We start from the raw sequence: 12,120 nt of genomic DNA, 5'->3' as shown, positions 1-12,120 counted from the left end.
TAGCCATCAGATGGTTGTCAGAAGGCTAATATTATTTAGTTAAGTTTAGAAAAGGAATTTCGTTTAGCTAATTTAGTGCCTGGGATGAAAGTTGTTTTGATAGCCTTTCAAATTTACAATAAACAAACAAAAACAATAACCAAAGGCTATAACTTTCCAACATTTCCTATTGCAAGAGTTTTCTGTGTGAAATAGCTAATATTCTGCTTCAAGATCAGTTTCTTCACCGGTATCTGATTTCCATTTCCAGAGTTTGAAAAGAATATACTTGCTACAAAGTGTGTTCATAATTGATATTTATTTCAGAGATAACAGTTGATATTTTTTTTTAGAATAAAAACTAATCACAATTGATGTAGTGTTTAGGTAGTAATAGAGTGGAATGTTATCCTCTTTCTTCATACAGATGATGGAGCAGTGACCGAGATGTTAAATGCTTTGCCTAATTTTGCAGATATATCAGTTAAAAAGGGAAAACATTTTCTCATGACTAAAGATATGTGCCCCTAAATTTAGAATAGAAGCCCCACACACTTTTTGTTGAACAGTTGAGTATTAAAAAGGTGTTTTGCTTGTGAAAATAGTAAATTTGAATAATATAAATATGATAAAAGCTACTGTTAGCTGTAATTAAGCATGATAGCTGAGAAAACACTCTTCAGATCATACTGTTTTTTCAAAGTACTTTTATTGTCTCTGGGATGATTTGTATAGACCAAATGCCTGATATTGTCTGTGGGTATAGCAGAAATAAGGGTTTCCAGAAGTAGAATAGAAAATTTATATTTAATTTAAGTTGCTTTAGGCAGTGGTAATACTTTGTACAGCCTCCTGTCACAGTTGTTTAAAGTGCAAGGAAAAAAATATGTGAGAGGCTTTTGATCTAGTTAATACAAGAATGTACTTCATGTCCAAAAGCTACATGAAGGAATGACATCTTATGACATGTATGTACGCAGGTGTGTACGTGTGTGTTTGTTTCTTCAAAACTGAGACACTCCATACTGCCAGTGATAAATTTCTGAATTCAGATGACACATTGTGTATCTTTTATGGCTATTTCCTTTGAGGTTCATCTAGCAAAACAAAATGAAATCACATTCCTTTTAATATCTAACTACATTTCCTTTGTCAAAATCTTTCCTTTCTGTTCTCTAAAAGCGATAGGCATATGCCTTTAGGCTGAAACCTTACTTGCTATTCTTAGGAAATGAGTCATGTGCAGAGTGAGAAGACAAATGTGGGAAAGGATGAAGGACAAAATAAAGTATCTCCCAATGCTCATGTTACTTCTAGCTATTTATTTATTCCTATCTAATCTTTCTCGAGAAATTTGAGTTGGCTTAGTGAATTTCAAGAGAACATATTTTAGGGGAATTTTATGCTGTATGTAGTGGTATGCTGGTAAAGGTCAAACAACTGGATCTTGGGCTTGAGGGACACCCTGATTTGTAGTGTTTACTAATTTCTGTGGTATAAATGCTTCTGCCATGGCTGATTTCAAGCTTCGAATGTGAAGTCACCGAGTATAGACTTGGAAAGTGAAGCTAAGTGCTCTGAGGAGCCAGTGTGAGCTAGTTGTAGTATACTAGGTTGTATGTGACTATTTTTGCTATCAAACTGCTTAATCCTAAATGGAAACACTTTTTGTACAATAGAATATTATATTCTAACTACAATAATGAGATGAAGGATTACTGCCAACATGCTGAGAAGATACCAACCCTATAATAAAGTTTATGTAGGGAGATAGTGATTTATTACACAAAAAGGTAGTGTGTAGCAGGTGATGGTCATATATGTGTGTGTAAGTATGTTAAATGTCACTACATGTGTTTGCGTTTGCAGCAATTTGATTCAATGATTTATATATACAAAATTTAAAAACATACAAGGCCTTTGTTTTAAAAACATAAAAATAAACCTTAAAATAGCTTTGCGCAGTGGCAGTATCATAGCCAATGAGGTTTATCCGAGGCGCGATTGTTGCTAATAAACCTTAAAATATTTTTTATTTGTGGTATTTTGGAATGTCTTGTCTTTACTTTCAGAGGGATATGGAATGTCCCATACATGGCTAATGTGTACTTAATTAAGGGAAAGACGCTTCGATCAGAGATGAATGAAAGGAACTATTTTGTTCGTGATAAATTGGATCCTGATATGGCTCTCTGCCGAAATGCTAGAGAAATGGTAGGGTATACAATGTTGGCTTGCTTGAATGTTCTTATAAAATGGCTTGCTTTACCAGTGGATGTGTCATTGTGTTTTGATGCCCCTTTTCTTTCTAATTTGTAAGTACTAGCCAATTTTTTTGGTTCTGTATTGAAAAATTGGGAGCAATAATGTGTACATTTACCTGTAGAAACAGTTTGGAAAATGTTAGGTCCATGCTTAGGCTAATTCATAAGCACCAGCAAAATTTCAGTCATAAATATGGATTTGTTACAAGTCAGCTTTACATGTTTAATAATTCATCTTCACTTCCACTTGAAATTTTGTAGTGTAAAACTGACCTAATTAAAATTAATTAGATAAAGCCTGGGTGAAAAAATCACTTACACATTTAAGAACACATTTTTGTTCTGAAATCAATGTCCATTATTCTCTTTATCATTATAAACTACATACACTCCTCAAAGCATTTCCTTAGCACTACACTAAGAGAAGGATGGTGATATGTAGTATATTTCATGTGTGAAAAGCAATGATTCATTGCTATTCTACAAATGTACTTTCATTATAAAAGTTCAGTGATTGTAGAAAGTAGTCTGTTTTTCAAAATGTGTAAATGTTTTAAAACACGTTTACATAGTTTTCTATTTTAAAATGACTAGGTTATTTTACTCAAATTTATATAAGCAAATGTGATTTGGGGAAAATCAGAAAAGTTGGCAAGTATTTTTTTCTAGTGCAATAAGGCATGTATTGTTTGAGTATATTTGTTCTTCCCACAAACCTGTGTGCACTGTTATATTGAGTATCGTCAGTACTCGTGATCGTAATATGTGCTCATGTTCTGCTAATTTGACTCAACAGCGCATCCTGGAATGGCCTCTCTTACACATTTTTTCCTTTGTCTTAATTTTGTGTCTAATGAAAATTCTACTAAGGAATGAGCTTGGATTTATGTTTGACAAAAAAAAAATGAAAGAGCTGGAGTTGTTTCTTTGTGTGCACTATAAGCTTTGCTTGTTATGCATGTTGTCCATGAAGGACATTTCAGAATGTCAGCTTTTGATCAAGGGCTGCTAATGTTATTTACCTAAGAATACCTGAGAGAGTGTGGGTGTGCAGGTCAACTTACCCAATGCTTCTCTTCATTTTAGACTTTACAAAGGGAAAAAGACTCCCCTACTCCGGAAACATTCCAAATGCTCAGCCCCCCAAAGGTGTTATTTTTATTTATTTTTATTTATTTTTGTTTATTTAATTAATATTAGATACTGTATTTTGCCTAGCAGTAAAATTTCTTTAAGAGTCGTCTTTCCATTTAGCACGGTAAAATTGGTTCTTAATTTGTGTATGTGTGTGTATGTTTTGTGTGTTGGGGGTGGGCATTATGTGAAATTCAGCCCAGTTCTTTGAGCTGATTTACATCATTTGGTGGTTGATGAATGAGAGAGAAAGTTAAAGCCAAAACCCTTTCACTAGTTTTTCTAGTTTTGCTTTGTTTAAGGGAGAGAAGAAGTAGGAGTAAATATAACGTACATCTTGATTAAAATGAGATTTGGGTACTCTTCATTATTATAATTTTTTATTAATAACTAACCCTTTTTACCATTAAAACAGGTACAAAAAGAAACAAACTCACCATAGTGGTGTTTGCCATATTTATTTGGTTTGGGCAAGGATATAAGACTGGTTTTCTTTAGCTGCCTTTAATGAACAAGTAATTTCTGTGTTCAGTTTTTAAACATCAAGACAATAAAAATAATGATACAGTCTGATGAAATAATATTGACATTTGAATTCTTGTTTAAAAATGTGACGTTTTCTTTGAAAGGGAAGGAAGCCAAAAGAGGTACAATTCATTGCACTTTGGTGTCTCAAAAATATTTCTGCTTTCAAACAGGATTTTTTCCCCCTGATGTCTACATCTAGGATCAATGAGAAAGGGACAAAAACAGTCATTCTTCTTCTTTTTTTCAGTTGAGTGTCAGTGCTACCAATTAGTTTTGTTTGCTGTTTGAATACATAATTAATAAAAAATTTATTTCTTTTATGTTAAATCATGCATGTTTCATATGAAAAATAAAAATGCATGTTCAGGAATAAGATAAAAAAGTTGAATATCTCCTACATATTTGTCCTATGGTTAAGTGTATTTTCTTGTATTTTCCTCTAGGATTGTTAATACTATTATTTTTTGGCACATAGGGTGTGTTTATGTACATTTCTAATAGACATGAATTTGGAAGACTTTTATCAACTGCTAATTACAATACTTCCCATTATAACAATGACCTCTGGCAGATTTTTGAAAATCCTGTGGTATGTATTTCGTACTCATTTATTTCTTTTTTTCCTATAACTATAAATAGATGTAAATCAAGTGGATTAATAATAGGAAAAAATGTGATAAGAGTCTTTAAAAAAGTTTAAGTTTAAAAAACAGCTTAAGAAATATAATTGTCTTTAAAAAATAATATAATTTAAAATACTATTATTTATATTCTTCTTTAAAAGATATATTTCTTGACCAAGACATTTTTTTTAAATTAAGACATATATTAGGTGTGGGGAAAGGAATTCTAAGTCTATGATTTCTCTCAATGTTTCTTTTTATATATTTAAAAGCATATAAAAATTATAATTATGGTTTGAGAAAAACTGTTTACAAGTAGCTCACCTATGACAATATTATGTTTTAATTTTCAAGAAAAGAATTCACAAAATTAGTTTGGGAAAATACGTTTTATTTTATCATTTTATTTTTTGTATAACAATTTGGTTAATGTACACACCAGAGACACCCAGAAAAGATTACAGAGTAAGTGGATTCAGCATATTTAGAAAGTCTGAAGTTGAAGAAATTATTTTCTTCTAACTCTAAAATTATTTCTTATCTTAAAGATTTGAATCATACAGGAATTCATTCACTCCTTTTTTGTTTTACTGGAGCCTGTTTCTTCAGTCAACTTAAAACGTATATTCAAGAGAAAATACTCCCTTTAGTAATCATCTCTGTAATGCTACTGTTGGGGTTTTCCCCTCGTCGTTAATAAGAGTTTTAAATTACAAAGACTCAATCCACCTGATCAGAATTGTCCTTTATTTTGTAGGAGTAGTTGACATCCAGGATAGTAAATTTTAATGGTCTCTGAAGACTCTGTTGGGTAGAAGAAGAATATCTTTTGACATTTTTGTATTTTAAAAGTACTTTCATTTCATTTTAGCTACATATCTTCAACTTTCACAGGAGTATAATTAAAAAGGCTTTTTAAAATGGTGAGGGTGGAATTACATATTTTACTTTGACACTTGAGTCTCTCTGGGTTATTTTGAGGAATAGAATTATTTTGTTTCTTGGGTAATATTAGTTCCTGAAAAAAATATCCCAAATTATATCCTGAATTATAGACTTTTGTGTCAGAATTCATATCTAAGGAGAATATGAAATGAAAACATGAGAAGTAAGTAGGAACTGCTTTCCTTTCCATGGCTTCGTCTTGTTTTTGGTAAATTAGCCTTATCAGTATGCTTCCTGAGGGATTTCGAGTTGAAATTTAACTAATGACTTTTGATGATTGTCCCATTGTGAGAACTTAGAAATGAGTAAAGTCACAGTTTGTTCAATGATATTTGAAAGGTAGCCTAAAATGAGAAGTTAATGCCTTAATGTAAGATCTTGGGGTTCTTTTTCCTTTTACTTAAAATCAATAATGATAGATAGAAAAAAAACTTAAAGATTCTGAAATGTTATGAATGACTTTTTTTTTTTTTAAATTTCCCACCTTGGGGAAATCCCTGGGTGGCGCAGCGGTTTGGCGCCTGCCTTTGGCCCAGGGCGGGATCCTGGAGACCCGGGATCGAATCCCACATCGGGCTCCCGGTGCATGGAGCCTGCTTCTCCCTCTGCCTGTGTCTCTGCCTCTCTCTCTCTCTCTCTCTCTCTCTCTCTGTGACTATCATAAATAAATAAAAATTTAAAAAAATATATTAAAAAAAAATTTCCCACCTTATTTTGGAATCAGAGAACTAATCAATATTGAAGGGATTAATGAGATAATATAGTAATTTGATTCTTATAATTACATACTACATATAAATGAAATTTATTAAAGAATTTGAAGATAACTGGTTCTTCCATATCAAAAATATCTGAGCTACATATAAGCAGAGATGTGCAAAACTAAGAATGGCATTTAAATTACCAAGGCCTCTATGAAATCTGACCTCAAAAGATATATTTCAGAAAATATTTTCTGAAACATATTTTGTTTGTAATTATTTTAAGTCTATACCTCAGTTCTTCCCTGCTGGCTCCCTGTTTGTACTTTGTAAAGAGAAAATTAAAAATTTTGTTAAACATGTCTAAATATATTTAAGAAGAGATCTTTTTTGATATTAAATCACTCCATATTTAATATACCCTCTAAATATGTGGTTTTTAAATAAAACATTTAACCCAGGAAAAGGATTCCTTAGCTGATGTTGACAAAAATTGAGGTATCTTTTTTTTAAAAAAATTAAGATATCTTAGTATGTGGTTTATGTATCAGAAATTAGTCAAAGAGAAGAATTAGGTTTCTGAATTAACATGAAGAGAAGCTATTCCTCAACGTATGGTTCTATACCTTACTTTCAATAATTAAAAGAAAGTGTTAGTAACCCAAGATCATTCTTTGACACATATTTAAAACTGAAGTGAAGAGAAAAATTTGAAATAATTCTAAAAAATCAAAATTATTTTGGAGTAATTCACTATTAAAGTATATATAAGTAAGACCCTAGTTTATTAATTTGCTAATTTTTACTAATATTAGTTGGTAGGATTTTGTTCTTTATCATTAACTTCTAGGCACATATTTACCTATCCCTGTGTATATGCATAGACTAAAGCATGTAAATCTAATTGCTATAAGATTATTCAAATTTTAAAATCTTGAGGTATAAAACTTCATAAATAGGGGATTCCTGGGTAGCGCAGTGGTTTAGCGCCTGCCTTTGGCCCAGGGCGCCATCCTGGAGACCCGGGATTGAATCCCACGTCGGGCTCCCGGTGCATGGAGCCTGCTTCTCCCTCTGCCTATGTCTCTGCCTCTCTCCTTATCTCTCTATCATAAATAAATAAAAATTAAAAAATAAAAAAAATAAGAAATAAAAAATAAAAAAATAAAAAAAACTTCATAAATAAAAATTTGATGTTTCATAGAATGATGTGAGCATATGCAGAATAAGAATATGTATTAAAAAAACTATGGTTCCTGAAAATTCCTTTTTGTCCAGTACAGAGTCATTTATAAATTGAGCAATTTCTGAAATGGATAAACTTTGGATTTTCTATTATTTATAAAAAGATACTTGCTTTAATCTGTGCAATTGATTTTTTATTTATTTTTTTTTTGGTAGGACTGGAAGGAAAAATATATAAACCGTGATTATTCAAAGATTTTCACTGAAAATATAGTTGAACAGGTTTGTATTAATAATTACTATGATGTATAGAGCACTTTTGCCTTGTTTTTCATAAGGGAACAATGTTAATGCAATATTGCTTTAGCAGAGGATGTTGTGAAAGTGGAGAAAACCATCTTTTATGTAAAAATCATGCAGCTTAATTACAAATTTTATAGCCTTAAGGGTTATATAGTTGTAAAAATGTAGAACATGGAGATGAACAATAATTTTAAGAGCATGCCTTTTGTTTTGGCATGCTTCCAAATGTTGTAGCTATCTCAAATCACTAAAAATAAGGAAACTGGCAAATCTTTGGTGTAGGCCTTATTCAATAAAAGCTTATCTCTGAAAGAAATTGAACTTCAAGAATCTTCTCAAAGATGTTTTTTAAAAAAATGAACTATTTTAGATTAGTGTTCCAAACTATTACTAATACTTTATTTCAGAGAATGTAAGGCCTCTTTAGTTCTGAGATCCTCTGTTATTTTGTGTACTGTGAGAAAAAATAAGAATACTGCCATTTATTTTATACATATTGACAGAGCTATTTTAGACTTCTCAAGGTATCAAGACTTACTATGTTAGCATATGTCATAGAGCACTGTATGCATAATAACTTTCATTTCAATGGCAAATCGTGAAGTAAGTAATTTTAAATAGGGCAAGTCAGCTCAAGTGCAACACCAAGCTACATGTGTGCGTGTACTTGCACACACAGAGATATATAGTGTGTGAGGTGAGACACAGAAGGTGAGACAAAGGAAAATTTGCCCAGTACATATACACTGTAGTGTTACAGCTACATCACGGTGGCTGCTTGCTCAAATGTGAGTCTAAAAGATGCCTTGATTTTACGGGTGTTTAAATGCAAAAAAGAAAAAAAGTCTTAGCATTAAAAAAAAAAGCTATTATTTATAACAATAATGTCAGTAATATTGGGCAAACTTCTTAAAAAGGCATCTAAGCGAGATGAATATTGAATAATTCCATCCTGTTACTTTTGAAATGCCATTGGTTAGTTAAAAAACATGGAGTATTATTCTCTTAATGTTGATGCCTTGTTTTATAGCCTTGTCCCGATGTCTTTTGGTTTCCCATCTTTTCTGAAAAAGCCTGTGATGAACTGGTGGAAGAAATGGAGCATTATGGCCAGTGGTCTGGGGGCAAGCATCATGTAAGTTGTAATTTCACACAGAGAACTGTAATGTGTATGTGGGATAGGAGCAGGGATAGATATTTAGAGAATTTAGAGGGGATTTATCTGTTTTGTCCTGTATCTCTGACTCCTAGACCTAACTACAGGGACTAGCCAAGGCTGTCAGGGGAACTCTGGTAGCATTTAATCTATCTGGTCTCATTTTCTCATTTACGTATATAATTACACTGGATGGTTTCCACAGGTCGGTTTCTCCAGGCTGAATGGTAAGGCAATATATGTCCATTTATTTTGTGGTATTGGTCTTCTCCAGGGCCACTTTTTATTCTCTGCATTTTCACAGTGAGCTATAGTGAAAGTACCAAGACAAAGTTTATCTGGTTGACTGCCAAAGTTTTTGTGTGTTTGTAAACTTTGGAAGAAGAAATCTGTTTGAATGCCATTGGTGTAATTAGTTTTGTATTTATATTCAGTGTCAAAGACTTGGCAGGAAGTATTGCTGTTGGTGGTTCAATGTTTTTCTTTTCCTCTGAGAATCCACATATGCTCCTCCTTAACAATACCAAGGAATTCTAGGGAATACTCTGGAATATTACTGCCTCTGCTCAACTTCATACCCCAGCTAGTTAGCTGACCAGAGAGACGGAAGTTCAAAGTATGAGGAAGAACGTGAAGTCAGCAGCTTGTAGGATGATAAAAAGCAATCATGGAAGGACTTTGGGTATCATAAAATTAAAGTGGGGAACATAGCAGGGAAAGCTTGTTGTCGGTGGGTAGGGGATCCAAAGGGCAGTCAAGCAGAATCTTTGTCCATTGGGTAGCAAAGATCGTCTGAAGGGTTACTGTAAAAAACTAATTTTTCAGGAGGCACAGGAAGGCTTTGGCGATGTGTTTTATTTACTTTATAGTCAGAGCTAACATGTATATTAAGCAAGTAAGAAAGGAGTCTACTGACTCTACAACATTTTGTTTCATCATTGATACATTTGCAAAGCCATGTTATCTAAGTTATTTTGATAGTTTTGCAACTAAAGCAGATGGTACACATAATTGAACAACTGTTACTTTTATGGTCTATTATGATCTTGCAGTTGAAAAAAAAATTCCAAGGTAATATAAATGTGAATTGCATGTGGACCACACTTTATGACATCATTAATGCTGTTTCTAGGATAGCCGTATATCTGGTGGTTATGAAAATGTCCCAACTGATGATATCCACATGAAGCAAATTGATTTGGAGAATGTATGGCTTCATTTTATCCGGGAGTTTATTGCACCCGTTACGCTGAAGGTCTTTGCAGGTTATTATACGAAGGTAGTTATCCTCCCATTACCCCTGTCTACCTCCTACTAGTTTTTACACAAATGTGCTATTTTATATTTTTATTGATAAGTGAATCCATTGGTTTACTTTGCTTTTTTTAGGGGTTTGCGCTATTGAATTTTGTAGTAAAATATTCCCCTGAAAGACAGCGTTCCCTTCGCCCTCATCATGACGCTTCTACATTTACCATCAACATTGCACTCAATAATGTGGGAGAAGATTTTCAGGTAATTACGGCTTTTATTTTTTACATTTTGTAAAAGAAATATATCATTATGAAAAGGCCGTTGCCTTATTTTTTTTGAAGATTCTGCTTAAATGGGATAATTTGAATTTTCCACTGATTAAAATTAAATATTATAAGCGATACATTTATTTGTTCCATCTCTTTTAGGGAGGCGGATGCAAATTTCTAAGGTACAATTGCTCTATTGAATCACCCAGAAAAGGCTGGAGCTTCATGCATCCAGGGAGACTCACACATTTGCATGAAGGACTTCCTGTGAAGAATGGAACGAGATACATTGCAGTATCATTTATAGATCCATAACTTATTTACTTTTCATTGCATTGAATTTTCTTTGGAATGGATGAACATGTCTTTGAAGTTGTGCTTGAGAAGATGAGAGGAATATTTAAATAACTTCAAAAGAACAACTTCACTTTGGGCCAAACATTCGAATAACTTTTTGTAAAAAAAAAATTGTTTGATATTTCTTAATGTCTGCTCTGAGCCTTAAAACACAGATCGAAGAAGAAAAGAAAGAAAAAGTAAAAGCAAATATTTATTTCTATGCCTTATTGTCTCTGAGAATAATGACAATTTTCTGAATTTGTGTTTCAATTGATACAATATTCAGCTACAAATGTACTAGTGACAAGAGACTAGTGATATTTTATTATTTAAAATGCTTAGGAAGAATGTTATTTATCAACATGTCAACAAAATGAGTGTAAGTGAAAATTGACAATTTTTGAAACATTGGAAAACTGGAGCTATGACTGAATTTGTATGCAACTAATTGTGTCGGTACCTTTTTGATGACCTATACAGGTACTTTTTATAGTAATTACTGAAGGGATACAAAGAACAATAAATATTACACAATGTTTTTCCTCAAGAAACTTAGTACAGGATACAACTAAGGTGCGGAGAGCCAGTTGAAAATAGTTTTGTTTAGATCGTTAGATTGTTTGTTACATTTGTATTAGAAATCAAACCCTATATTCCCTCAGATGAGTTTTCCAAGGTGGATTATATTGAGTAGGTATTAGATTTAGGAAAGCTTTTAAGCCTTTCCATTTTGTAAAGTATATCAAATATCAACTTAAGATCAGCAAGTGTCCTTAAGTCAAAACAGACTTTTGATTTTAATTCTAGAAAATAATGAGGAAAAAGAAAATTTCATGAGGTTAGTAGTAGCATTTTACGATTTTTAAAAAAACATTGTTAAGTACTTGAATTTTATATCAGGAAAATAAAGTTGGTGAGCCTTTCTTCTTCTCTTTGCCCTTTGTCTCCCTTCTTAGACAGGAGGGTTATTTACCTTTTTGTCTCTCCAGCATAGTCTGCATTTTATCCTTCTTACTCTTTTTGTTACCCTTTCTTAATTCCATTTTTTAAAAAAATTCCCCAGCACAAAAAATTTGTGACTTGATTTTTCACCATTTCTCTGAGTGAGGTTTAAATATACTTATTGTAGCTACTGTTTTTAATTTAAAGGTTAAACTTGAAAAAAAAGTTCTAAGTCATGGTGCCAAAATTCATTTTTCTAACACTGTGTGTTAGAAGATTATGAAAAATAAAATAATTTAAAATAAATTTCTGTTGGTCTCTTTATTATTGGTGATTTATCTTTAGAAGAGAATGTATGATGGAGTATCCTAAAGGAATGTCTGGATATAATAGGCTATGATTTTTTCATTTTGGTTGGTACATTTACTGATATTATAACTTAATGAAAACTCTACTTATTGACAAATGAATTGAATTATGATACCTTCAATCTCATGA

The 12,120-nt window shown here is 32.2% G+C and overlaps 1 protein-coding gene and 1 pseudogene across 2 annotated transcripts in view; both read left to right on the top strand.

Annotated features, from left to right (window-relative positions):
* The window catches only part of PLOD2 (procollagen-lysine,2-oxoglutarate 5-dioxygenase 2), a 94,441-nt gene extending 82,513 nt beyond the window's left edge, over positions 1–11,928 (top strand). The window contains exons 13-20 of one of the 2 annotated variants that reach the window (XM_025448799.3): positions 2,052–2,193; positions 3,330–3,392; positions 4,381–4,494; positions 7,576–7,641; positions 8,693–8,797; positions 9,951–10,097; positions 10,208–10,333; positions 10,501–11,928. In XM_025448799.3, the coding sequence (XP_025304584.3) occupies positions 2,052–2,193; positions 3,330–3,392; positions 4,381–4,494; positions 7,576–7,641; positions 8,693–8,797; positions 9,951–10,097; positions 10,208–10,333; positions 10,501–10,656 (919 nt within the window). In that variant the 3' untranslated portion in view covers positions 10,657–11,928. The remainder of the gene's footprint in view (positions 1–2,051; positions 2,194–3,329; positions 3,393–4,380; positions 4,495–7,575; positions 7,642–8,692; positions 8,798–9,950; positions 10,098–10,207; positions 10,334–10,500) is intronic. The other variant, XM_025448800.3, reaches the window with a different exon arrangement.
* LOC112661236 (U4 spliceosomal RNA) lies at positions 1,933–2,063 on the top strand (annotated as a pseudogene).
* Positions 11,929–12,120: the final 192 nt, after the last annotated feature.

The sequence above is a fragment of the Canis lupus genome, chromosome 23, assembly GCF_003254725.2.
Source record: "Canis lupus dingo isolate Sandy chromosome 23, ASM325472v2, whole genome shotgun sequence".
Lineage (NCBI taxonomy): Eukaryota > Metazoa > Chordata > Mammalia > Carnivora > Canidae > Canis > Canis lupus.
The sequence above is the reverse complement of the archived record's forward strand: the minus strand, read 5'-3'. Positions and strand labels throughout refer to the sequence as shown.